This window comes from Buteo buteo, chromosome 2 (assembly GCF_964188355.1).
Source record: "Buteo buteo chromosome 2, bButBut1.hap1.1, whole genome shotgun sequence".
In the NCBI taxonomy this organism is placed as follows: domain Eukaryota; kingdom Metazoa; phylum Chordata; class Aves; order Accipitriformes; family Accipitridae; genus Buteo; species Buteo buteo.
In genome coordinates, this window is record NC_134172.1 from 78,897,087 (window position 1) to 78,921,077 (window position 23,991).

General features: G+C 66.0%; 2 protein-coding genes across 4 annotated transcripts; both read left to right on the forward strand.

The window, feature by feature from the left end:
* The first annotated feature begins 1,275 nt into the window (after positions 1 to 1,275).
* Positions 1,276 to 9,643, forward strand: RSPO4 (R-spondin 4). 2 transcript variants are annotated; one of them, XM_075021927.1, is made up of 5 exons: positions 1,276 to 1,433; positions 1,856 to 1,896; positions 5,301 to 5,489; positions 5,811 to 6,235; positions 9,547 to 9,643. In XM_075021927.1, exons 1-4 carry the CDS (start codon positions 1,354 to 1,356, stop codon positions 6,215 to 6,217), a joined length of 717 nt encoding a protein of 238 aa, XP_074878028.1. In that variant the 5' UTR covers positions 1,276 to 1,353; the 3' UTR covers positions 6,218 to 6,235; positions 9,547 to 9,643. The 2 variants fall into 2 exon arrangements, with proteins under 2 accessions (XP_074878028.1, XP_074878033.1); XM_075021932.1 differs by having other exon boundaries at positions 1,358 to 1,896; positions 5,811 to 5,954; positions 6,050 to 6,235; positions 9,547 to 9,620.
* A 2,795-nt stretch (positions 9,644 to 12,438) lies between these two features.
* On the forward strand, positions 12,439 to 21,961 carry ANGPT4 (angiopoietin 4). Of its 2 annotated transcripts, XM_075021924.1 has the most exons (9): positions 12,449 to 13,189; positions 17,558 to 17,713; positions 17,959 to 18,080; positions 18,433 to 18,665; positions 19,057 to 19,172; positions 19,626 to 19,727; positions 19,802 to 19,968; positions 20,863 to 20,993; positions 21,081 to 21,961. In XM_075021924.1, exons 1-9 carry the CDS (start codon positions 12,869 to 12,871, stop codon positions 21,239 to 21,241), a joined length of 1,509 nt encoding a protein of 502 aa, XP_074878025.1. In that variant the 5' UTR covers positions 12,449 to 12,868; the 3' UTR covers positions 21,242 to 21,961. The 2 variants fall into 2 exon arrangements, with proteins under 2 accessions (XP_074878027.1, XP_074878025.1); XM_075021926.1 differs by lacking the exon at positions 21,081 to 21,961 and having other exon boundaries at positions 12,439 to 13,189; positions 20,770 to 20,902.
* The last annotated feature ends 2,030 nt before the right edge of the window (positions 21,962 to 23,991 follow it).

Below are 23,991 nucleotides of genomic sequence, written 5' to 3' on the forward strand. Positions count from 1 at the left end.
GGGAGAAGGGAAGCCGGTGGGAGAAATTCCTGGGGGCAGAGGAGAGTAATCCCAATGTGCTTTCCCTGGGCACGGTCGGATGTCCCAGGACACTGATGGACACATCCACTGCAGCCCTGTGGGTTTGCGGGTGCTCAGTGGTTCCCCAACCCGTTTGTCCCTCCCAGGTAAAGCAGACCCAGAGCATCCCAGGTGGGAATGAGCCCACTCCAGCTGGCCTCAGCCTTGCCTGCGTGAGCAAAACCCAGGAAAATCGGTGCACCTTGAAAGAATGAAGCAGACAGAAACTCTCCCTTGGTTGACTGGAAGCCCTCAGGACCCAGGTCCAAACCCAAACCTCTCCGTGGAGCAAGCGGAGATGCAGCGTGCTGGCAGAGCCATGTCAGCACAGCTCAAGATACTCTGGGTTTTCCCCCAAAAGACGGGAGCCAATTCTTGGCCCTTTTATTTCCCTGTGCCCCACAGCCGGCTGGGTTGTGGGATGGGCAGGCGGGTCAGCATCTGTCCCAGGGGTGCTCAGGGGGGTCCTGCGTGTCCAAGAATTCCCCTCTGTGCCCTCTCCGGAGGAAGGAGAGGGGCATAATGTGCTGGCTTGCACTTGCTGATGCCAGAGGTGGGTGCTCTCTGTTGTTGGGGCTGTCACTGGCGGCCAGTGGCCCTGGAGCGCTGGTTGGGGAGGTCACCAGGCTGCTCCAGGGCATGGCTCCTGGCACGGGGCCGGCACGTGCCAGCACGATGGGGCGAGCACATGGAGCTCCCAGGATGGGGACCCGCAGCCCTGGCACCCGTGGCTCAACCTGCGGGTACCTGGCGAGCGAGGTTTCGCAGCCGAGCCCCTTCCCTCTCCTGTCCTGCAATCCCCTCCGGGCACAGCGAGAGCCCCCGGCGTGCGTTTTGGGGAGCACTGCGTAGGGCGAGGAGTGTGGGCGGCCGCGTGGGAGCTGGGAAGAGCTCAGCTGAGTTTGGCTCAGTGCAGCTCGGCGAGCTCGGCTCAGCTCAGCGTGGCACAGCTCGGCTCGGCTCGGCTCCCGCAGCTCGGAGGGAGGTGAGTTACGAGGCGCTCGGAAAAATCGGAGTCAGCTGCAACCCTGGGGACAGCAAGGGCAGATCCACAGCCGCCACCGGAGCTGCCGGAGACCCACCACGGCTCCCAGCCGGCCGGCCTGCCCTGGGGCTCAGCCGTACCCGGGGGCTGCCGCCGGCCCCCCCAACCCTGCTGGGGCTGCCAGGGTCGGGAGCGGGGGGCTGAGCCTTTTGGGGGGGCGGGAGGGGGGGGCTGGCGGAGGCAGCGTCACCCGCCTGGCTCCACCCCCCCCAAATCACAGGGGGCTTCGCCGTGACCCCGGCGCTGGGATGGCAGCGGGACAGTCGGACCGCGGCGGGACAGTGGGACGGTTCCCAGCCGAGGTGGCGGCTGGAGCGCTCCGGTGGGGGTACTCCAGCCAATTTGTTTGCGAGTTGCTTTGTTGCTGCTGGGGGATTTTTTTTTTTTTTATTATTATTATTTTGAAGGGGGGGGGGAGTGAGGAGGGGGGGGCTGGCACCGGCTATAAAGGCAGAGCTCCCCGGAGCAGCCGGCACTTCCCCGTCACCATGAGCGCTCCCCTGGCCTGACAGCCCCTGCTTCCCCAGGGCTCGCCGGCTCATGCCACCATAAAGCGGGGCTGCGTGCCTGCGGCAGCACCGGGGTGGGATGGTGTGAGCCCGGAGCAGCTCTCTTCCCTCCCACCGCCCCTCGGCTGGCTCTGGCAGGAGGCGAACCCGCCAGCCGCTTGGATGATTTGATTTCTTCCCTGCCCGAAATTACTCCTGCCCAGATGCAGTGGATAATATTCATGTTGCTGTTATTCATCAGCTCCATGGAAATGCTCACGCAGAACCGATGGAAGAAGCAAGGTAAGGTGTGCGCGGCCAGCTCGTCCCGCTCAGGTATTGCGAGGCGGCTCAGGGGCACGGGGCTGCCGGACCCTGCCAGCACTGGAGCCGCCGGTGCTGCCTGTGCGGAGCAGGCGGGAGGTTGGAAGGAACCGGGAAGCAGCATCCTCCCAACCCGACCCCTTGGGCCCCGTTGGAGACCGGCTGCGTTCCCCTGTCGGTGCATGGCGCGGGGCTGGCTCAGGGTAGGTGCGTGGAAAATGCAATTCCCAGCCCCATGGCATTGCCTGCCCAGTGCCAGTCCTGCCCTCGGGGCTGGCAGGGGCCAAAGGGACGCTGGCTGGCACGGGGACCAGTTTTGCAAATCCCAGGAGAGCTGGGCACGGTGGGGATAGTGCAGAACGGGCTGATTTTCCAATATTTCCCTTCTCTGCTTAACGCATTAAGTGCACGGGGAGTAAAACCTCCTGGAAGGTTGCTCAGAGCCACTACAGGCACTGCCTGTCCCCCCCGTCCCGTCCTTCCCCCCAGCAGAGGCACCAGCCGAGATGCCGCTCGGTGCCAGGGCAAGGGCAGGGTGCGTGCCAGAGCTGAGCCGAGGCACGTGTACCCTCCGTTGGGCACCGGCTCGTGTCCCCTCGCCGGGCAGTGCCAGTCGGCTGCGGGAAGCAGGACCAGGGCTGATGCTCAGCTCTGTGCTGGGAGCAGCTCGGTTTTGGAACCGGCTTGTGCCAGGGCAGGGACAGGACCTGGTGGGACCAGGGCTCTCGGGGGCCGGGGGTTGGAGCCCGGACAGCTTTCCTTGTGGTTGTTGCATGTTAAAGACGTGCGGAGGCAATGGGCGCATGTGATTACGCGGGCGGCCGGGCTGGCTGCCGGAATGCCCCTGATCGGACACAGCCTGGCGCCAAGAGGGGCTCAGGGTGCCACGAGGCCGGTGCTCCGGCTGCTGGCGTTCGATGCAGAGAGTCCCGATGCTACGGGATGCATGGGGGCCTCAGGTCCCGGCAGCACCCAGGGGTCCGGCCACAGCTCCCGTTGTCTCTCCCAGTACAGAAGGGCTGGCGCGGTCTCTGGGGGCTGGGACCCACGAGGGATGCTGCAGCACCCCACCGCTGCCCTGCTGCCATGGAGGGGACAGTCCGGGCAGCCCAGAGCCCAGGAGTCTCCCAGTGCCTGCAGACCCCACAGCGGCAGAGCTGGGCTCGGGGCGAGCAGCGATGGGTGACGTTGCACTGATGTCCGGCACAGCCCAGGCAGGGAGCGCCCGCCCGGGCACCGCAGTACACCGTGTGCCCCCTGCCCAGTGCCAGTCTCAGCTCGTCCCTGTGCACTGGATCTGCAATCGCTGCCGGGCAAGGGGAGGCAAACCCACCAGGCGTCCCTAATTTCCCCGGTCCCACGGTTTCGGCGTGAGCCACGTCCCGTTGTGTGGCACAGCCTTCCGCCGGCTCTGCGGCAGCTCCCGGGTGTTGCTCCGGGCGGCAGAGCCACGTGCCATGCCGGCAGCCCCGAGGCTTGCGGGATGGAGGAGAGGGATCTGGCCGGCCAAGCCTTCCCCCGGCTCCGCACCATGGGGCTATTTTTAAAGCCGGTGACGGGAATGAGGCCCCGGAGCCTGCGCAGGGCTCCCCACCATCCCTGCCCCAGACGGGGGTTGGAAGGAGAGCGGCAAAAAAAAAAAATCATCAAAAAGAATTAGGGAAGGGAAAGAGGCTCGTAAATCCCCGGGTCTCCAGGGAAGCCGCTCCAGCTGCAGCCAGGAACACAAATGTTGTCAGCATTTGGTAAATATGTAACGGAGACCATAACAACTTAATAGATCCAAGGTGCTTCGTTAGTGCGCTCCCAGCAGAAGCAGCCCTAACGAAGCCTCCTGGCCACGCCATGCCACGCTGCCGTCCAAGCCCCTGTGCCCCAGCGAGGGGACCAGGATGAGCCAGCTTGGGGACAGCTACGCGGCTCCAGGGACCGGCTTGCACCCGGGAAAGCTGTGCCGGGGACCAGCACACAGGGCTGCGAGGCATTGTCCCCCAGCATCTCCCCCGGTTTCCCCAGCACCGACCTCTGCTTTCCACCATCCCCTCTGCCCCAGCCACCGCAGCCGTGGGGCCCTTCTGCTGTCAGCTCGTGGGGGATCAGAGAGGATCGGCGCTGGGCATCGCTCCCGGGGCTGAAACCCGTGCCCAGCACAGCAGCTTGTTTGGCTCACCCTCGCCCGCTCGGCTCTGCGGGGACTGGAGCTGCTAGGGCTTGGACCCGGGGGTCCGCATCAGCTTGGATCCGGGGGTCCACATCAGCCCCTGCCCGTCCCAACCGCTGGCGCTGGGCTCCGCTCTGTCCAGGGCAGCCACCTCATTAGGTGTTCGCTATGTGCAAAAAAAAACCATCTTAATGCTCCAAGCTCTGCTGGCAGATGGAGCCCTGGGCCCGAGCATGCAGCGTCGGCGCTGCTGGCACCGTCACCGCTGCACGACACGAGCCTTTGCTCAGGAGCGCCCGGGGGACCCCACGGTGCCAGAGCCGAGCAAACACTTCCCAACACAACCGGGCACAGCAAAAGCATCGGCCGTCTGCACGCAGGAGCTTGGTGGCCCCTTACGGAGATGGCCAGCCAGCCCGGGGGTGCAAAAAGACACCGGGCGCAGGTAGCCCCACTGCTGGGGCCACAGCTATCCAGCTCCCGAAGTGCCCCCGTGCTGGAAGCACCTCTCTGGGCTGCATTTCTCTGGGTGCAGGGAGCTGGCTCAGGGAGGAGGAGCGGTTGGCAGGGTCTCTGCGGGCCCTACGGGGGGCCATGGGCTGGCGGGGGCTGGCAGCCCGTCCTTGTCCCTGGGAGCAGAGCCCACCTCAGGGCTGGCTGCCGTCACCCAGGTTGGGAGCCCTTGCAAAGGCAGCCAGGGAGGCGGCGGAGGCTCTTGAGCAACCAGACAGACCATTATCTCGGCTCCTTTTGAACGTTTCCAAAATGCTCTTTGTCCTCTGACACTTAGCAGGCATCAACTAATTAATCCAGGTCAGAGCATATTTCTACCCGCTGATCGAGCCGTTGTTTAGGATGCTTCCCACGGGACGGGCACGGCTGACGTAGGGACAGGGCTCAGGCTGGCACCCTTGGGCAGAGCTGGACGCGGGGCAAACCCTCAGTCCTGGACCTTGGCGTGATGGAGGCAGTGATGCCCGACCTGAGCGCAGTGGGGAGCGACGGCTTCGTGCGTCCCCACGCTGCCAGCCTGCAGAGAAAGGGGGGATTTGGGGAGCGGAGGGAGGTGGGGAGGCATTTACAGGGAAAGGGGACAGTGCTGTCACCCCCACAGGTTGGAGAGGGGCTGCCACCGGGCTGGGACCCTCCCCGGTGCCTCGGCCGTGCCGTGCACGTGTGCCGCAGCCGTGCCGCAGCCCGTCTCCTCCGTTTGTCCCTGCAGCGAGCGCCGGCCTGCTGGAGAACTGCACGGGCTGCGTCCTGTGCTCGGAGGACAACGGCTGCATCACCTGCCACCACCGGCTCTTCCTGCTCATCTGGAGGGACGGCATCCGCCAGTACGGCATGTGCGTCCACACCTGCCCCCCCGGCTACTTCGGGGTGCGAGGGCTGGAGGTCAACAGATGCACAAGTACGTCCCGTGACAGCCAGGGCCCCCCCTGCCCGCTCCTCCCAGTGCCCCCACGTCCCCTCGCCGCCCCGCCGTGGGAAGGGCGATGGCTGCGTTTCCCGCAGCATCCCCGGCGGCGCAGAGCCAGGGGCAGCGGCGAGAGCCGGGGGCGGCCGGGCCGTGGGGCTTCTTCCCCTTTTCCCTTGCCCAGAGCTGCAGCCTGGACCCTGCGGGTTTGCAAAAGGGCTTTGGGTCCCCGGCGGGCACCGGGGCTACCAGCTCCGGGCTCGCCACGTGCCGGCCCTCGGGCTCGCCCAACTGACCAGCCCTCCTTCCCGGCAGAGTGCAGGTCGCCCAGCTGCGAGAGCTGCTTCAGCAGAGACTTCTGCATGAAGTGCAAAGACAAGTTTTACTTGCACAAGGGCCAGTGTTTTCGGCAGTGCCCCCCCAGCACCACGGTGCAGCCCGGCACCCGCGAGTGCCAAGGTAAGCAGCACCCGCACCCCGTGCCCGCGGTCCCTGGGGACGTGCCCCGGCGCCGGGTGGTCACCGTCCCCGTTCTGCACCCCTGTCCCCCGCAGAGACGTGCGAGCCGGGACCGTGGAGCGAGTGGAGCGCCTGCACCCACGAGGGCCGGACCTGCGGCTGCAAGTGGGGTGTGGAGACACGGGTCCGGGAGGTGCCGGGGGCTCCCCGGGAGGAGGGGGCCGCCTGTCCCGCGCTGCTGGAGACGAGGAAGTGCCGGATGAGGAAGCACTGCCCGGGAGGTGAGCACCGAACCGCCTGACACCCCCAGGTCCCCGCGACGGCTTCGCACCCCTCCAAAGCGAGCCCCGAGGCGTGCCGCGGGAGGGGGGGCGGTGGCGGCGGTCCGGTGGTGGCCGGCGAGCCCGGCTGTCGTCTCCCAAGCGTTTTTGAAGCCAGTGGCTGTAACCGTGCAGTTCTGGAGAAAGCTGCTTTCTCAGGCACATGTGCTGAGCAGCCCCGGCGTTGGCGCTGGCGCTGGCTGCGGGGCTGGCAGGGACCCCTGTGGGCAGCGTGCCAGGCTGGCTGCTCTTACCCGGCAGCCCCCGAGACCGCCTGGGACCGGCCGGCGTCCCCTTGCACCGCTGGGCTGGGACAGGCGCTGGCGTGAGCTGCCGTGGTGGGACGAAGCTGCCGAGCTCCGGCTGCCGTCCTGCCACGCTTGCAAAGGGAAAGGCACGGCCGGGGCTTTCCGCACCGCAGTTGTGAATACGGAGGGTTGAGACCCGCAGGGGAGGTTCCTGCCAAAACCTCCGAGCCCCCAAAATATCTGGAGCGCTCGCGCAGCTGGAGGGCATCACCCAAGGAATTTCGGATGGCCAAAGCTTTGGGAGACACCCCAGGGCAGGGTCTGACTCCGTGGCTCGGCTGGCCAAATGTTCGCCCCTACTCCTGCACCTCCTCCCACCGTGGCAGCACCGCATCCCCCGGGCTGGGGGGTCCCCGGCACGGGGCTCCCCGCCACCTCTCACAGCACCAAGACCTGGCGCGGGGTCCGGCCGGGCAGCGTGGGCGCGGGTGCGTGGCTGGCGCTGGGAACCAGGAGGCGGCTGATGTCATTTTTGGATGCGACCGTCTGGACCGAAGCTGTTCTAATAAATTTCCGCTTAATAACTGGCAGAAAGAGGGATTGCATGAGATACCGATCTGTAGGGCCTGGAAGGAGATCTAAGCCGCCGGCCCCAGCGGTGCAGAGGTCTGCGGTTCGGAGCTGCGGGCTCACTATGTGCCGTGGGACGCGCCGGCCGGCACCGCCAGCGCGGCGGGGGCCGAGGGCGGCAGAGGAAAGGACTGCAAGGGGGGGGGAAGAGAAAAAAAGGATGGAGAAAGGGGGACAATAACAGAAGCCGTGCGTGCTGGGGCTGGGGCTGTGGAGCCAGGAGAGCAGCTTCGTCTCCGCATCATCAATCATAAATAATATTTTCCTGCTGACAGCACGAAGGAGCTGATTTCCATCCCCGCCCAGGCCCCGACTCACAGCTTCGGGGTGCCAGGTGGCATCGATTTCGGGGATGTTCCCCTCCCTGCTGGGCTGCACTGGCTCCGGACCCGGAGAGCTGGTGACAGTTTGATGCGGCGAGTTTGGCGTGGGAGGACGGGCTGCTCCGGAGCGCGGCGTCCCGCGGCGCGGTGCCAGCCGGGTGCCTGCGGTGCCGTGCTCGCGCCCAGCCCTGCCTGGCACGCAGCGGGTCCTGGCGGTGGGGACCGTGGCACCGGTGCTTCAGAGGCACCCCGTCTCGTGAGAAGGCAACGGTACCCCTGAAAAGCTCTTGGCTTCCCGGCTCTGCCCGGGCACCCGCTCCTGCAAGCCGGGGGCCCAGAGGCCACGGTGATGGGCTCAGGGAACGGCGGAGCAACTCGCTTAAGTCTGCTACCTGGGATCTGCTCCGGAGACAGGTCTGGCCCCACAAAAGCAAAGGGAAATCCCGTCAGTGCCCCACGAGCAGCCCCCGCTGCCTGCTGCCCCAGCCGGGCGGGCAGGAGAGGGCAGCCCCTCTGTGTCTGGCAGGCTGGCCCGGCCGCCAGCTCCCGGGCAGGCTGCTCGGCGTCCCTGCCGTGGCGAAGCGTGCGTCTGCCCTCGCTCCCAGGCTCCTGCCCGCCCGGCCAAGTGCTGGGTTATAGGATCCAGATGCTGGAGGAGGACAACGAGTTCACTTGATGCGGCCGAGACACCCCCAGCCCGGGCGAGCCGGGGAAGGCAGTGGGACCCGATCGTGTGATGAGAGATTTGTGCCACCACTTCTGAGCCGTCCCCGGGCAGCTGGAAGGGAGAAGCATCCACGCTTGGCCGAGGCACAAAACCCCTCATGCTGCCGTAAATCTGCCTTTTGTGTCTGCCGCGCTCTCCAGACGCTTGGCGTTCGTGCTGTGCCCTCTCCTTTGTGGGTGGCAACTGTCTGGGAGATCAGAGGCGAAAAACAGAGCCGGGCAGGAAAAGAGCTGGAGCCCTCCGAAAGGATCGGCGACAACAGCGCTGGCGCACGCAGCACCGGCCGGTCGCCGTCCCTGTGCCCCTCACGCCGGGGCTGTGTGGGGAGAGCGGCACCGGACCCCCTCCGTGTCACCCGGCTCGGCATCCGGAGAGCACGCGGTGGGCACGGGAGTAGAAGCAGAGGCGAAGCTGCCAGGTTTTTGGGCAGCCATCCCGCTCCCCAGCGTGGGCTCTCCTTCCCGTCGGAGCCCACGGCATGGCGAGGCTTATCCTGCATCCCTGTTCGGTGTCTCGGCACTGATCCGTCAGCCAGCGGAGCAGGAGCAGAGGGTGCTTGGGTCAGCCCCTCGGGGTGCGCAGAGATTTGGGTCCCAACCGCCTGCCCGCGCAGCTCCGAGTCCCTGGCAGGCTATCACCGGGTCGGTCTCACCGGGATGCAGCCGGGCTCTGGCGGCACATGGGTTGTGCCGCCTGGGCAGGGAGCATCCACGTGGGGAGAGCATCCCCAGGGAGGTCATCAGCACGTATGCGTGGATGCACCCTGAGGTCACCCTGCTTCCCACCGTGCCCAAACCCTCTCGGGGGCTGGCTGGGTCCTGTGCAAGCCCACGGTGGTAAGCAGCACCGTCTTCTCCAGACTTCTCCAGCCCTGCAATTGCAGTAGAACCAGGCACGGCCATGCACCGCGGCAGAGCCCGGCATTGGCCATGGCATCAATTTGGGGTGTTGGTGCAGGCACTGTCCCACTGCAACATCCCCAGTCCTTGCTCAGACAGAAGTTGGGGTATCTCTGGGCAGCCCCCCAGTTTGGTTGAGCTGGCTCCAGCCCATTGCCGGAGATTTTGGGGGTATCAGGATTTAGGGTCCGGCCATGGGAGCCGGCGGGACAACGCATCGGTGTCCGTCTGCCCGTGCTGCCAGGCACACCCAGACTCCCCGCAGACCCACACTGCTCTTTGGTGACCTGGAGAGGGGTCTGGGCTCCCCCAAATCGGGAAGAGGGTCTTGTGCTAACACCTGGGGGAGGACACGAGGTCTGCATCCCATGGATGGGGCTTGGGCCGGATCCTGCTGCCCGGCCAATGAGCGAAACCTCCTTTTCTCCTCCTTTTTCTATTCCAGAGAAAACTGAGCCCAAAAATAAAGGCAAAAAGCGACAGAAGAAGCCGAAGACAGAACCACATGCGGGTACCTAGCGGCACTGGCATGGGAGCCGGGGCAGCGCGGTGGGAGCCGGTCGGGAGCTCACCGTGCCGTCGGCTGGCAGCATGGTGAGCTCCCGACCGGCTCCCGCCGTGCTGCCCCGGCCTCATCACCCCATTTTTCCATCCACAAAAAAATTGCACAATTTTCTCCCCCTCCTCCCCTTTTCTTCTGAGACAATTTATGGCCTGTAAAACATTTCCTTTTCAGAAAATCTAATTTACAGTGTCCAAAGCAATGCCCTGGGGCTCGGGGAGGGGGTGGCTCCTTTATTTTTCTGTTTTTCCCTCTCCCCCAACCTTCTCGGTCCCTTCCCTTGCTCCAGCCGGGTGGGATGGGGCTGATTCCAGGGTTGGACCCCGTGCCTGCCTGGGTACCGTCCCCCAGGGCTAGGAGATGCCCTGTCCCCACGGTCTCCCGATTGCACAGGGGTGCTGGGGTGCACAGCGTGCCACCGAATTGCTCTGGGTGCCAGATAGGGTCCCCCATCCTCAGCCAGCGGCACAGAGGGTGGTGGGACCCCCAGACTGGGACCCCACTGGGGACCATGCAACCGCTTATGGCAGCCCAGCGCAGCACTCGGCATCCCCATCAGCACAACCATGGGTCAAATCCTGCCATCCTCAGGCTCGCAGCCTGTGGAAGGCTGGAAGAGCTCCCCTCCCCAGCTGAATGTGGGTGCAGGAATTTGGGGTGACTGTGGCTGCATGAGGTCCAGGACAAGGGGTGCGTACCCCAGAGCAAGCCCGGGTGGGGGACGCTGCTGCCTCCTGCGCTGGGAGCAGCCACCACAGCCCCCTCCCAAATGTCACCCAGGACACGACTTGGGGGTGCTGAGCCTGGCCCCGTGCCGGCGCATCCCTCCGAGCCGACTGCCTGCAGAAATAAACAGCGTACATCCGTGAGGCATGGAGGGCTGTATCGGCACATTTAATGTGTGTTTTGCTCAAACTGCTGCCCCAGCCACAGGCATCGCTGTATTTGGGGGCTTCCTGGGGTCAGAGGCCCCCGACCCTGCTCCGAGCGTGGGCAGGGGGAGGCCAGGTCTGGCAGTGGGGTGTCGGGGTTGCGGGGGCCGTGGGGGCTGCAGGGGCACGGTCCCTTCAGGGCGAGAGCGCTGGCTGTCAGCATCGAGCCAGCCCCGAGAGCCGGCACGAAGCCGCCACGGCAGCTCCTCCGTTCGCTTAATGTCAAATAAATGTATTAAAGCCTCCGGCATCCCTCTTGCCTCCCTGTTTTCCTCATTTCCACGAGGCGCTGGACGGGGATGCCAGCTGCGGCCATGGCATTACCCCTCCCTTCCCTGGCCCTGCTGCGGTGGGAGCGGGCAGTGGGCACGGCTCGTGGCACTGCCAGGGGTGTGGGAGCATCTGTGCCCCCCTGAGCCCCTGCGGCACATGGCTGGACCCAGACCCTGAAGCAGAGGTGGAAAGCAGCCGCTGGCATCGGACCTCTCCATCCCATAACCTGCAGCCGCCTGTGCCCCGCAGCATGGCTCCCAGCGGGGGGGGGCACCCTGGCCTCCAGGCACCTGGGTGTTCGGGGAAAGGTTTTATTTTAAAGTTTTTATTTAAAGCATCACCAGCATTGCTCGGCACCCGAGCCAGCGGCTGGAGCAAGCGGCAAGCAGCATCGCCGGGACTGCTGCCCAGCAGGTATCCCGGCCTCAGCTCTGCCGCCGGGAAGCACCGAGGGGCTCGTCCAGCCGGTTGCTAATTGCCACGAGAGCAGCGGGGTCTGGCAGGGCTCCGCTCGCGGCGATGGCCGGACCCAGCCACGCAGTCCGGTTACGATGAAGGCACAACCGCAGCACGCCGGTCCCGCAGCAGCTCTGGTGTTTCCCTGGGGAGGCTGAAGCCCCCCCGCTCACCGGGCAGCGTGGCTCCGTGCTGCAGACAGTGCTCCCACCAGCTGCTCCGCACCGGGGTTCACAGCATCCCCGGCCATCCCACAGTGACCGGGATGGCAGTGGGATTCCTTCCCCAGCCATCCCACAGTGACCGGGATGGCAGTGGGATTCCTTCCCCAGCCATCCCACAGTGACCGGGATGGCAGTGGGATTCCTTCCCCAGCCATCCCACAGTGACCGGGATGGCAGTGGGATTCCTTCCCCAGCCATCCCACAGTGACCGGGATGGCAGTGGGATTCCTTCCCCAGCCATCCCACAGTGACCGGGATGGCAGCGGGTTCCCTTCCCCAGCTCCACGGCTGTGTGAGCAGCCCGGCACGTGGGAACACGTGCCCCCCGTACTGGGAAAAAGTCACCCTCTCCTGATATACGTGGGCATCCCCATGCCCGGGGAAGCCCACTCTCCCATGCCAGCCTGTCCCCACCACCGTGGCTGTCCCCTCCGGGGGGACCCAGCCTAGATTTAACCCAGCACGTAGGCTGGCAGCCGCTGCCAGCCCTCCCAGCCCCCAGCGGACCCCCAGCCTGGGAGCTGGGCACCCCAAGCCCCGCACAGGGTCCGGCTGGGTCCTGCCAAGCTCTGCCTGGGACATAGCCCCCGTCCCGGTCCCCACAGGCTCGTCTTGCAGCCAGAGCAGCCAAATCCATGCCTGGCTCCCTCCAGGGTTATAAATAGCCGGGACGCAGGGAGGGAGCTGTGCTCCCCGGGATGGGGGTGTCCTGGGGGTGGCGGGTCCCAGCGGGTGCTGATCGGGGGGGGGACTTGCTGGGTGCTGGGGCCAGATGGTGGGAGGGCTTGGTGCTGGCGCAGGCAGCTCGGCCCCGTTGGCCGGCGGTGCTGCCGCGGCGCTGCCTGCCCTGGGAGGTGCAATGAGCTGCGCAGAGAACGGCCGGGGGGGGGCAACGGGTGCGTGCGGCCGGGGGAGGGACGGGGGCTGCTTGTGCGAGTGTGTGCGAGTGTGTGTGTGCGAGACATTTATAGATCACGTGTGAAACTTGATCTCCCCGCAGTGGGCTAGGAGGAGAGAAAAAAGATAGAAGTACTGTTTTTAAACAGATTTTTTCCTTTGTTTTTCTTTTTTTTTTTTTCTCCTCTCCCCCTGCGAGGGCTGCGGCCGCCTGGCGATAAAAGGCCGGGGCGGCCAGAGCCGGCTCAGAGGGAGGAAATGCCGAAATTGCAGCGTTTCGACTCGGCGGCGAGCGCCCACTGACCCATCCCAGCAAAGAGCGGTGTCGTGGCCGCCCGGGAAGTGCCGGCACATCCCCGGACGAGGCACCCAACTTTTACTATTCCCCCCCTCCTGCCCCGGTGCTACGGGGACCCCCGTGCCATGCGGGCTCTCAGCTTCGGCCTCGTGGCCCTGACCTGTGCCACGACGGTGCTGTGCGTGGCCGGAGCCCAGCGCCGGGCGCTGGAGGGGGGCGGCCGCCGGCGTTACCACCGGGTACAGCACGGCCACTGCAGCTACACCTTCGTGCTGCCCGAGGCCGACCCGCCGCCCTGCCCGGCCGCCCCCGCCGCCCCCGGACCCGCCAACGCTTTGCTGCAACGAGACTCGCCGGCCGGCACCGCGCACGCCGGCTACGGGGCTGCCGAACGCCTGCGGCACCTCGAGAGGATCCTGGAGAACAGCACCCAGTGGCTGCTGAAGGTAGGGTGCTGGGCGACGGGGGGGGGGGGACGGGCGGCAGGGTGGCGTGGGCAGGATTTTGCCTCCAACACCCAAATGTGCAGCATCCCCGTACCGGCTGCCTGCTCCAGGCTGCCGGAGGCAGAGCTGGTTGCGCGGGGGGGTTTGATGCCCACCCAAGCGGCAGCAGTGCGGCCAATTCAGCATCTTCCCTGCAGGTTTGTGACCTGGGCCTGATCCTGGCACTGTCTCCTCGGAGGGGATGGGTGCTGTGGGTGCTACAGCTCGTGAGTGCTGCAGCTCATGGGTGCTGCGGCTCCACCGGTGCTTGCCGCTGCGGCTGTATCTCCCTGCCATCCCTGCCGCGGCTCCTTGTGGTCCCGGCTGGGCTGGCTGTGCCAGGCACACCTTGGGGGTCAGCGCTCCCCATTTTGGGTCAGGATGCGGCCCTGCTGGAAAGCTCTTGGGAAGGGTTTTGGCAGGCGGCGGAGCAAGGGACCTAAGGGCAGGGGCCGCTGAAACCTCTCCAGCCTCATTATTTTCCCACTTAGGGGCTTTGCAAAAGCTCCCGGTGCTTAATGAGACTTCGAGTGGGACCCACGGCTCCCGGGCAGCCCTGCAGAGTATGGGCAAGCAGGAGGGTGCAGGGTGGGGGGCAGCGGGGTGCCATGCCAGAAGGGCTGCATGCCCACGGGGGTGCCCCCCACCCCAGCTCACCCCATTCCCGCCGCCCACAGCTGGAAGCGGAGTTTCCTTCCCGAGGGCTGGCGAGTGCCGATGGACCCCCCCATGTACCAAGCGCAGCCGCCTGCGTCAGACCCAGGAATAGCTCCCGGCCGGCTTGTCCCGCAGGACGCTTCCCTGGGGGGCTGTAAACCCTGCACCCTGGCAAGGCAGTGGCACCGTGGCCCTAGGTGCCTGTGCTGATAAGAGGGCGAGCGGCTTGTCCCTGGCTGTCACTGACCCTCCAGCCGAGCGGCATCGCCAGCACAGCCGTATCCACGTCCTGGCAGTGTCCCGCCGGGGTGCAATGGGACCTGCATGCCTCTGCACCCCAATTTCTTGGACGACGTCCCCAGCCGAGCAGGGCCAGCGGCACTGCAAGATGTTGCGTGCTGAGCCCTTGCAGCGCTCAGGGCTGGGGCCAAACGTACCAAGTGGGGGTCCCAGGGGTGGCCTGTGCCAGCCACACTGCTCGGGGAGCCTCTCCTGGCCATGGGAGACAGGGAGGGCAGCAGGGACGTGCAGACCTGTCCCCTTAGCCATCCTAGATGACAAATTCCTCAAAAGCTGGGAAAACGCTGAGCCATGGCTCCACTGAAAGCCAGCCCGGGGTGTTGCAGAGGGACAGGCACAGCCAGCCACCACCTGGCTGGTGGCAGAGAATCTCCATCACTGCGGGACCCGCTGGGTCTGCAGTGCATGCACAGCCCTGGGTCCCTGCACCCTGGGGTCCCTGCCTTGGGGTCCCTCTGCCCTGGCATCCCTATGCCCTTGGGGTCCCTTTGTCCTGGAGTCCCTTCCCTGGGGTCCCTGCCTTGGGGTCCCTGTGCCCTGGGTGCCCAGGACAGCTCTGAGCTTTTCTCGGGGTGAGGGCAGCTTTTAGGCATGGCCAAGCAAGGCAGGGGGCAGGGGGTCCCATATGGCCCTGCCCCAGAACAGGCAGCCCACAGGCAAAGTGGGGCCGCACATCTGGGCAGCTGTGGGCAGCGATGCCCCACACCGCAGCCCCAAGAAGCACAAGGCAGTGGGGCACTGGGCAGCCGGTACCCCATCCCATCCCAATCCCGTCCCATCCCGTAGCATGGCCCTCTCCGTTTAGAGGCAGCTTGCAGCTTTTTTTTTTTTCTGTTGTTCCTTGGCTTTCCTAATTTAACCAGAGCTGCCCAGAGAGGCTTGTTTTGGTCGGACTCCAGGCCTGAACAAACAAACCAAGGCTTGAAGGAGGCATCAGGTTCAGGAACAGATTGTAAACAACATCGCATCCCTGTCTGCTCTGCCCTGGCCCAGGGAGCCCTGCTGGGTGCTGGGGACTGGGGGGCCTGCAGGAATTGAAAAGCCCCTCAGCACCCAGGCACCATTGGGAACCCCCAGCACCCAGCCTCCCCAGGGAATCCCATTCCCAGCACTGGGGTGCTGGTCCACCCACCCCATGTGCAGCCCCCCGCGGCCGGGAGGGACAGGGACATGGCGAGGACCCAGCACACGAGGACACGTGGCTTCTGCTCGCCGTCCCGTCGGCTGTTCCCATCTCAGGAGGAATTAATTTTAGTTCAAACACAAACATTTGATGGTGCCGCCGGGTCTGGGGCGGCGAGGGGCTCGGGGAGGGATGGGGTCCCCAGCGGGGCAGTGGCAGGTTCACAGCCCTGGGGCACCCGCACACAGGGGCTGGTGCTGCTCACCCTGGCATGGGTGCAGGGAGCAGGTGGGGGGAAAGCCCCCCACCTCTGGCCCTGGGGCCCCCCCTGCCACTGCTTGCGGGATGCTTAGAAATGCCAGGGCAGGATGGGGACAGTGACAGGGGAGGGATGTGGCTGCAAGAAGGTGGCACAGGACCATCCAGATGTGGGCGATGGTTCCCTGGCTCTGGGACAGTGGGGTGGCCGGGGTCCCTCCTGCTCCCGGGCAGTGTTTTGGGGTGACCCACATCACCACAGTCCACCCCCCAGCCGCTCTGCCTTTCTTGGGGAGGAACAGGGCTGGGGGGATCCCTCCGAGCCCAGGCGAGCCTCGGCACCCGTGGGGCAAATGGAGGGTGATCCTGGTTTCCCAGCCCTCTGCACAGAGCCTGTCCCACTTGGGTCCCCTGTGTCACCCGAGGCTGGGGACACTGTGCCCCCCTCCAGCCCCAGCTGCTCCCAGGGAGCTACTGGGGCCAGGAGCTGGGGCTATTTCTCCGGCTGCGCTCAGGCCTCCCCATGCCAGCCTGACCTTTTCCATGGGTATGTACTGGCCTTGGGCTCAGAGATATGTTTATTTTTAAAAAAAAAAAAAAAAAAAGGAAAAAAAAAAAAAACGCGCAAGATTGAGAGGGAGAAAAGGCCTCCCCGAGCCCTGTGAAGCAACAAGATTAACGACGTGGTTAAAGGGAAACTCTCCAGCAATCACTCAGCTTGGGGAAATGTTTTCCAGACGTGGCTCTCCGACCTTTCCCCGCTTCCTCCCCGCGAGCACGTTCCCGCAAGGGAAAATCCTTAGGGAAGCAGGGTGCAGGCAACGCCGGCTGGGGTGCTCAGCCCTGGGACCCTCCCGCCCTCCGTGGGTGCTGGCGGTGGGGCGATGATTTCACCGCTGCCCGGTTCTGGGGAGGAGGGAACATGGCCGCACCGCTGCCAGCGAGATTTCATCATGCGCAAACAAGTGCAGGGCAGAGCCCTGTGCCCTGGCCCGATGCCGGTCCCATTCCCGCGCCAAGCATCCCGGCACCGCTGCCTGCCCGCCACGGTGCTGAGCATCCCGGCACCGCTGCCTGCCCACCACGCTGCCCGGAGAGCAGCATCCCACCCTGGCCTGTCCCCTCTGGTCCACAACCCCACGAGATGCATGGGGGTCTGCCTGTAGAGCAGGATCCGGGCGATGCACGGACGGAGGGATCTGTGGGGTGGAGGGAGCTGGGCAGCCCCCATCCCCTCCCGCTTTCGGGGGCTGCCCAGTGCGGAGCCGCTTTCCCAGCGTGGGCGGCAGCGCGGCCCCTTCCGCTCCCCGCGGCCCCCGCCGAGGGACCGTGCCCCTGCCGAGGCCGTCGCCCCGGGGAGGGACCGAATGGGAACCTCATGGCGGGGCCGCCAGAAATAGAAAAGCCTTTGGGAAAGGCGGCTGCCCCGCGGGCTGGGAAAGCGGAAGCGACATCTCAGCTGTGTCCGCAGCGGGCTTCTTCCCAGCCCCGAGTGCTTCCCCGTAGCGGGGTAGCACCGGGTGCCGGACACCCACACCTTCTCCGGCCGATGGTGGCCCCCCACCCTCCACATTCCCAGCCCTGGGAAACCAGTGGCTGGGGGCTGGCAGCTGATGCCGATGCCAATGCTGATGCCGGCTACTCCCTGCCCGGCTGCTCGGCACAGGCCACCCTGGGTAGGCAGCAGCCCCAGCTTGCCAGCAGACCTGGGCACACACCAGTCTGTGCCAGGTCCCAGCTGGCACCCCAGCCCAGGGATCTTGGCAGCCGGTGCGTGAGGAGGCTTCCCCCGCAGCAGCGCAGCCGGTGGGCAGCTCACTCTGTCCTCCTGATAAGCTTCAAAGGGCCCTGTGATGGGTCATATCATGCTGGGAAGCTCCCAGGGATGTGCCTGAGGGCTGTGCCGAGCCGTGCCAGGCTCAGCCGGGGAGCCAAGGGAAGACCCAGCGAGCTCCCGGAATGACTCGCCACGTCCCCGCTCCTCTCTGCAGCTGGAGAGCTACATCCAGACGAGCATGAAGCCGGAGATGGCGCAGCTGCGGCAGACGGCGGTGCAGAACCAGACCGCCACCATGCTGGAGATCGGCAGCACCCTCCTCAACCAGAGCGCCGAGCAGAGCCGCAAGCTCACCGACGTGGAAGCCCAGGTAGGGGGTGGCCGGGGTGAGCGGCACACGTGTCCCCACGTCCCCACCACCCCCAGCACCGCGGTGGGCGGCAGGGTTTCTCTGCTGCTAGAAGTGGGGCGATTCCCCAAGGCGATGCGTGGTTTAATGTACCAGCGTGCAGAGGTACCGGGGTTGTGTGCCGGGGAGCCATGAGCCCGGTGACTCCGGGAAAGCGGTGTGGCCCCGGCTGCTCACACCGATGCTCCCCTCCGCTCCCGGGGCAGGTGCTGAACCAGACGTCGCGCATCGAGATGCAGCTGCAGGAGAACTCCGTGTCCACCACCAAGCTGGAGAAGCAGCTGCTGCTGCAGACGAACGAGATCCACAAGCTGCAGAACAGGAACAAGTAGGGCCTGGGGCAGCTCGGGGACCCCCGCAGCCGCTGGACCCCGGCTGGAGGCTGGTCTCTCCCACCCCAGGAGTGTGGCTGCACTTTGGGGGGGCTTGAACTCCTCCAGGGGCTGGCTGGGGTCCCTGGGGGATTGCACAGCCCCAGCTCAGCCCCTTGGGCTTTGGTTTCCCAGAGGTGCCAGGCAGGGTGCAATTCGGTGGGTGCAGCAGGGGACGGGGACAATTCTGGGTCCCCGCAGACGTGCCGGGGCACCACAGCTGGGGCTGGGTCCGCTCTGCCCCCCGCTCCCTGCCCGGCTGCTCAGCGCAGACACAACCCCCCCATCACCTCTGCCTCCCCCTTTCAGCATCCTGGAGGTGCGGGTGCTCGAGATGGAGACGAAGCACCAGGCAGAGCTGGCGGGGGCCCGCTCGGAGAAGGAGAAGCTGCAGCGCCTGGTGAGCCGGCAGAGCGGCACCATCGAGGAGCTGGAGAAGTCGCTGCTGGCCGCCAGCGCCAACACCAGCCTGCTCCAGCGCCAGCAGGTCCAGCTCCTCGAGTCGGTGCAGAGCCTGGTGCGCCTCGTCTCCCAGGGCAGAGGTGAGCCCCCGGGGCGTGCAGGCAGGGTGCAGGCAGCAGGAGAGGGCTCCTCGCCCTCCCGAGAGGGTGCCAGGGCGCTGTGCCAGCCCCAGCAGGGGTGATATTGCCCCAAAAATGACCCCTGCGTTGCATTCGAGGAGCAGCTCCGAGCCCCCAGGGGAGGGTCCGTGGCCCCACGCCGTCCCCAGCCACGGCAAATCCCCAGGCTTAGGCTGGCGGCAGCCCCGGTGGAGCACGGCCGGCTCACCCAGCCCTAGGGAGACGGCGCAGAAGAAAGAAAAATAATCCGTGGGCACAAAAGCATCCAAAGGGAGAGGGGAAGAGCAACAAAACCAGGCAGGGCTGCGGGACCGGCAGGGTTTCTGCCGTCTCACGGTCCCCTCTGCTGCAGCCTCGCTGCCCGGGCAGGAGCAGCTCTTCCAGGACTGTGCCGAGGTGCGCCGGGCGGGCATCCACGCCAGCGGCGTCTACACCCTCCACATCGCCAACCTCAGCGAGCCCAAAAAGGTGAGTGCGGCCCGGAGGGCTCCCGCTGCAGCACCCCGGGGTGCTGCCGGCACCAGTGCCACCCAGTGCACGCTAGTCCCAGAGCGGAGCGGGTATCCCTGTTGCGTGGCACATCCCAACCCCTCTCGCTGGGGCAGTGCCCCCCACTCTCGGGGGCTGCGGAGGGGGCGAAGGCGGCAGCTGCCGGGTGAAGGCAAGGCTTGCACGGGCTTTCAGATGTGGGGATAAAATTGATTTTAAAGGCACTCCCCACCCATGAGCGCTGTGCCCCAGCCCCTGCCCATGGCCATGGAAGGAGGAGAGACCCCGGCACAAGCTCACCAGCCCCTCAACAAGCTCTAGCACCCATGCTGAGCTGCCTAGCCCACGGGGGGGGGCAAACCCAGCCGCCCACCCCGAGCCAGCCCTCGGCGCCCCGCTCTGCAGCCCGTTGCGGCTCTCCCCCCGCTGCAGGCGTACTGCGACATGGAGACGGACCGAGGGGGCTGGACCGTCATCCAGCTTCGCACCAACGGCAGCCTCAGCTTCCAGAGGAACTGGAGGGAGTACAAGCAGGTCTGCGCCCACCTGGGGCGGCGGGCACCCTGGGGGCACCCTGGGCATCCTCACCCACCCCACTGCTCCTCCAGGGCTTCGGGGACGCGGCGGGCGAGTACTGGCTGGGTAACGAGGCCGTGCACCTCCTGACGAGCCAGGAGCCCTACGCCCTGCGTGTCGAGCTGCGGGACTGGGAGGGTGGCCAAGTCTATGCCCACTACGGAAAATTCCAGCTGGGGAGCGAGCGGCAGCTTTACAGGTAGGAGAAGGACACCACCGCGGGGGTGGCTGCCCAGGTCTCCCTGTCTCCGGCTGTCCCTGAGCCCCATGGGCAGTGGTGGCCATGGGCAAGGGCTGGATGTGGTGCCCTGGGGAGGTGTGTGGCCCTGGGGGGCTTCACTGGGATTTCCTGGCAGGGTTATGGCTTAGCAGAGCTCCTCCCCAGTTGCCGGGGGATATTGCTGTGCTTCCCACTTCTTCTCTCCCTGGGCTCCTGAGAAGTAGATTTTTAATGCATGAAATTGCATCAAAGCAGGGGGACTTCCCATCCCAGCCAGCAGCCGGGGCAGTCGCACTGCAGCTCGCTGCCTGGGCAAGTGGAGGTGACATGGCCATGGCTGTCAGGCACTCCCAGGGGTGCCGGGCATCCCCAGGCTGCTACACCCGTGTCCGGGGAGGATTGCTGTGCTCCTGCTGCCAGGCTTGTGAGGATGGTGTGTGGTCCCAGGAACCTCAGCCTGGCCATGGGCAGGAGGGGTGGCAGGCAGCTGGGTGCTTTGGTGCTGGGTTGGAGGTGGAACCAGACCCCGGAGATCCCCCGCACCGTGCATCCTGTGCATGCACTGAGCCGACCCCCAGCAAAGGGCACCGGAGAAGCCTTGGGAGGGTCTCCTCTCTGCCCCAGCATAGCATGACCTCCACCCTTGGGGACCCCCAGGACAGCCCCTCCAAGCCGGTAGACCCAGGCCAACCTGGAGCTGCAGGATCTCTGCCTGCATCCCCCCGTGCCGGCTCTTGCCTAGCTCATGGCATCCCATGGCCTTCACCCCTCCCCGAGCAGGGCTGAGGGGCTTCGTGAACCCCCCCCACCCCCAGCAGCAGCCAGCCGGCACTGATGGTGGCCGTGGCCACGCCGTGCCATGCCGGGCGGCAGGCTGTCGCTGCAGGACTACAGCGGCACGGCCGGGCAGCAGAGCGGCATGGCGCTGCAGGGCACCCGCTTCAGCACCCGCGACGCCGACAACGACAACTGCCTCTGCAAATGCGCCCAGATGCTGTCGGGAGGTGAGCGGAGGGAGGGGGGGACACCCACGCAGCACCCACGGGTGCCCGCCCGGGATGCCACCCTGCCACCCCGCTCCCTCCTCGCAGGCTGGTGGTTCGATGCCTGCGGTCTCTCCAACCTGAACGGCATCTACTATCCGGCCCGGCACAACATCCGCAAGCTCAACGGCATCCGCTGGCACCACTTCCAGGGACCCAGCTATTCCCTGAAGGGCACCCGCATGCTGATACGACCCGCCAGCTTCTAGCACACCGGCGGCCGGGGCGGCACCGCAACCGGTGCCAGCCTGGGACGGAGGGAGGGGTCCGGGAGAAGGGACGGTTGCGGGAGACTGAGCCCTCCCGGCCGCTGCAGGGAAGCTTTTCCCCCAGTTATATTTTTTTTACTCTCGTTTATCCCATCTTCTGGGAGCCTGTGCATCGTGGAGAGGGGCAGTGGCACCGTGGCCGTGCCGGAGGGACCCGCAGGCGGCGATGAGGGTCTCTGATGCTGCAGGAGTCGGCATGGGGGCTCTGCCTTGCACCAGAGCCAGCCCCGCCGCAGTGGGCTTCGATAGATGGAAACCACCCGATCCTACCTCAGCTTCTCTCCCCATCCTTCTGCTGGGCCTCCGGTTTTTGCCCCAGGGACGGGGGTCCAAGACCCCCCCAGGACCCCCTGCACACTCAGCTGGGCTCCAAGTCATGGCGAGGGCTTTGCCTTTTCTGTATGTTTTAGGGCATTGCAAAGCCCCCACTGTCCCGTTTTCCCCGTGGGATTAGGGGAGCTGGTGGGGATGGGGGCCCCTGTGAGATGGGGAAGGGTCCCTTCAGCCCCCCGGGGTGGACAGAAGGAGCAGGGGCTGTCTTTGGGGACCCTGGGGGGACCAGCCCCAGGCTGGGATAGCCGGCGACTCCGTGCTGGAAGATGCTTGCTTTGGGGGGGGCTGCGCTGGCAGGGGGCTGGCAGAGCCCCAGGACGGGCAGGATGGGGCTGAGGGGTTGTGGGTGGGGAGGGGGCTGCGGTTTAAGATGGGGCTGGGGGGGTGGGAGGTGGTGGGAAGGGTCCCGGGGGTGGCTTTCGGCAGTGGGGGGTCTGAGCTGGGGGCAGGGGAGGGAGAAGATGGGGATGCAGGAGGGGGAAGTGGGGCACGGGGCCGAGACCCCTCACCTGTGGTTGCATTGAGATGGCAAACCCACCCTGAGGGTGATTTTGGGAGCAGCCTGGGAAAAACGGGGTGCGGAGCAGCTGGGTCTCCAGCCGGCAGCACTGGGGCCCCACGGCCACCCCCCTCCCCTGCAGTTTGGGCTGGAGGGGCTTTTATTTTTGTACTAAGAGGTATTTATTTCCCAAGCATCGGCGGGGTGGGAGCAGGCAGGGGTGGTCCCTGCGCCCCACCAGCCTGGGGCAGGCACCCGTCCTCCCCACTTCAGCAACTGGGCCAAAAGGGTGGGCAGAAGGGCTGAGGGACAGGGCAGGACAGACGGACCTTGGTCGTCCCCAGGGGACGCTGAGCCCTAGGCAGCTCGGTGCATGGGTGAGCCCATGGGATGGCAGGGCTCGGTGACACCCGGTCAAAGCCTGTAGGGACACCCTTCTGCAGGTGTCCCTGTCCCCCTGCGGTCCCTGTCCCTGTCCCCTGGCCCCGTTCCCACTAGAGGTCCCCCGTAGCCCGGTGGCAGCTCCCTGCAGCACCCTCAGGTGGGGGGACAGGGGTGCCCCACTGGGTCCCCAGGTGCCCTGTCCCACTGGTACCCAAACCCTGGGGACCGGTGGCAGCGATGGCAGCTGCCGGGGACCCGCTACCTCCATGACACCTGCTGCCTCCCTCCCCAAAATATGTCCCTCTTGCCCCGGGCAGCGTTTTGCCGGGTGGGTGACAGCAGAGACCCCACAGAGCTGAGGAGCAGAGGTGCCGGGGGACCCTCCGCTGCCACCGAACCCCAGCCCCGCTGCAGCTCCTGGGGGGACAGGGCCAGTACCCCGGAGTGGGGCGAGGGACACAGGGACACACTGTCCTCCCCATTGGGACGGTGGGACCCACTGGCATGGTGCTGGCACCGGCACCGGCACCACACGCAGCAGCAGCGAGGAGGCTTCTGACGCCCTGCCCTCAACGCTGTCCCGAGGCATTCGCTAATTAACAGTGATTAAAGCACGTGACGTAGTTGGCACTTCCAGAAGATGCTCATCAGCGGGGCTGTGCGGAATAATTAAAAAATGGAAAATACAGGCTGGGGGGGGGTTGCCCAGGAGCTTCGCCCCACTCCCAGCGAGCAGCACTGCAGGCAGCAACCGTCCCGGCGCGGCCGCGGGCCCTGGTCCCCCGCACCCCGCCGGCGGCTGCCGCGGCACGGCTGCACCTGGGCCGGGGGGCTGCGTGCCAGGTGGGGGGGTGGCCCCCACCCTGGGGTGCTGGGCCTGGCTCCCCAGACCGGGGTGCTGCCGGTGTTCTCTCTCTCTTCCAGCTGCCTGCCTGCAGCTCCTGCCTGCACATGGGGCACCCGCGGGAGACGCCGGCACGGAGGGGCGAGGGCGATGGACACCCTCCCCGGTTGTCCGTCCTCCCTGGAAATAACAGATGGGCTCAGCTGCGGCTCCCCACCGAAACCGGAGCTGGCTGAGAGGCAGCTGCCAGGGAAAGTGATAGGGAGCACGGGGGCCATCCTGCTGTCCCCAGCAGGGACACGCAAAGGGGAGGCATTCCTGGGGGGCACACGTCGCCTCGCCGAGGCTGTGGCAGGTTTTTATGCAGGCGGTCCCACGGGTGCAGGGTCAGAGGAAGACTCCTGCCTCGGGATCACGGCTCCTCCTGTCCGTGCATCCGCATGCACACAGGCGTGCCCACGGACGTGCGCGCACACAAACACGTGCGCATCGACACATGTACACACAGGCATGCACGCACATGAACGTGCGTGTACACTTGGACACACACGCACGTGATCACACACGCGCAAACAAGCACACAGGGCTTGGGACGGCCACGGCAGGTCCCAGCCACGCGGGTCACGGGAT

Coding starts and splice junctions, on each gene's coding strand:
- ANGPT4 (XM_075021924.1), top strand. CDS start 12,869: ATGCGGGCTCTCAGCTTCGGCCTCGTGGCCCTGACCTGTGCCACGACG. Junction 13,190..17,557: donor GCACCCAGTGGCTGCTGAAG/GTAGGGTGCTGG, acceptor TCCTCTCTGCAG/CTGGAGAGCTACATCCAGAC. Junction 19,173..19,625: donor ACCTCAGCGAGCCCAAAAAG/GTGAGTGCGGCC, acceptor CCCCCGCTGCAG/GCGTACTGCGACATGGAGAC.
- RSPO4 (XM_075021927.1), top strand. CDS start 1,354: ATGGCAGCGGGACAGTCGGACCGCGGCGGGACAGTGGGACGGTTCCCA. Junction 1,897..5,300: donor GAACCGATGGAAGAAGCAAG/GTAAGGTGTGCG, acceptor TTGTCCCTGCAG/CGAGCGCCGGCCTGCTGGAG. Junction 5,490..5,810: donor GGAGGTCAACAGATGCACAA/GTACGTCCCGTG, acceptor CCTTCCCGGCAG/AGTGCAGGTCGCCCAGCTGC.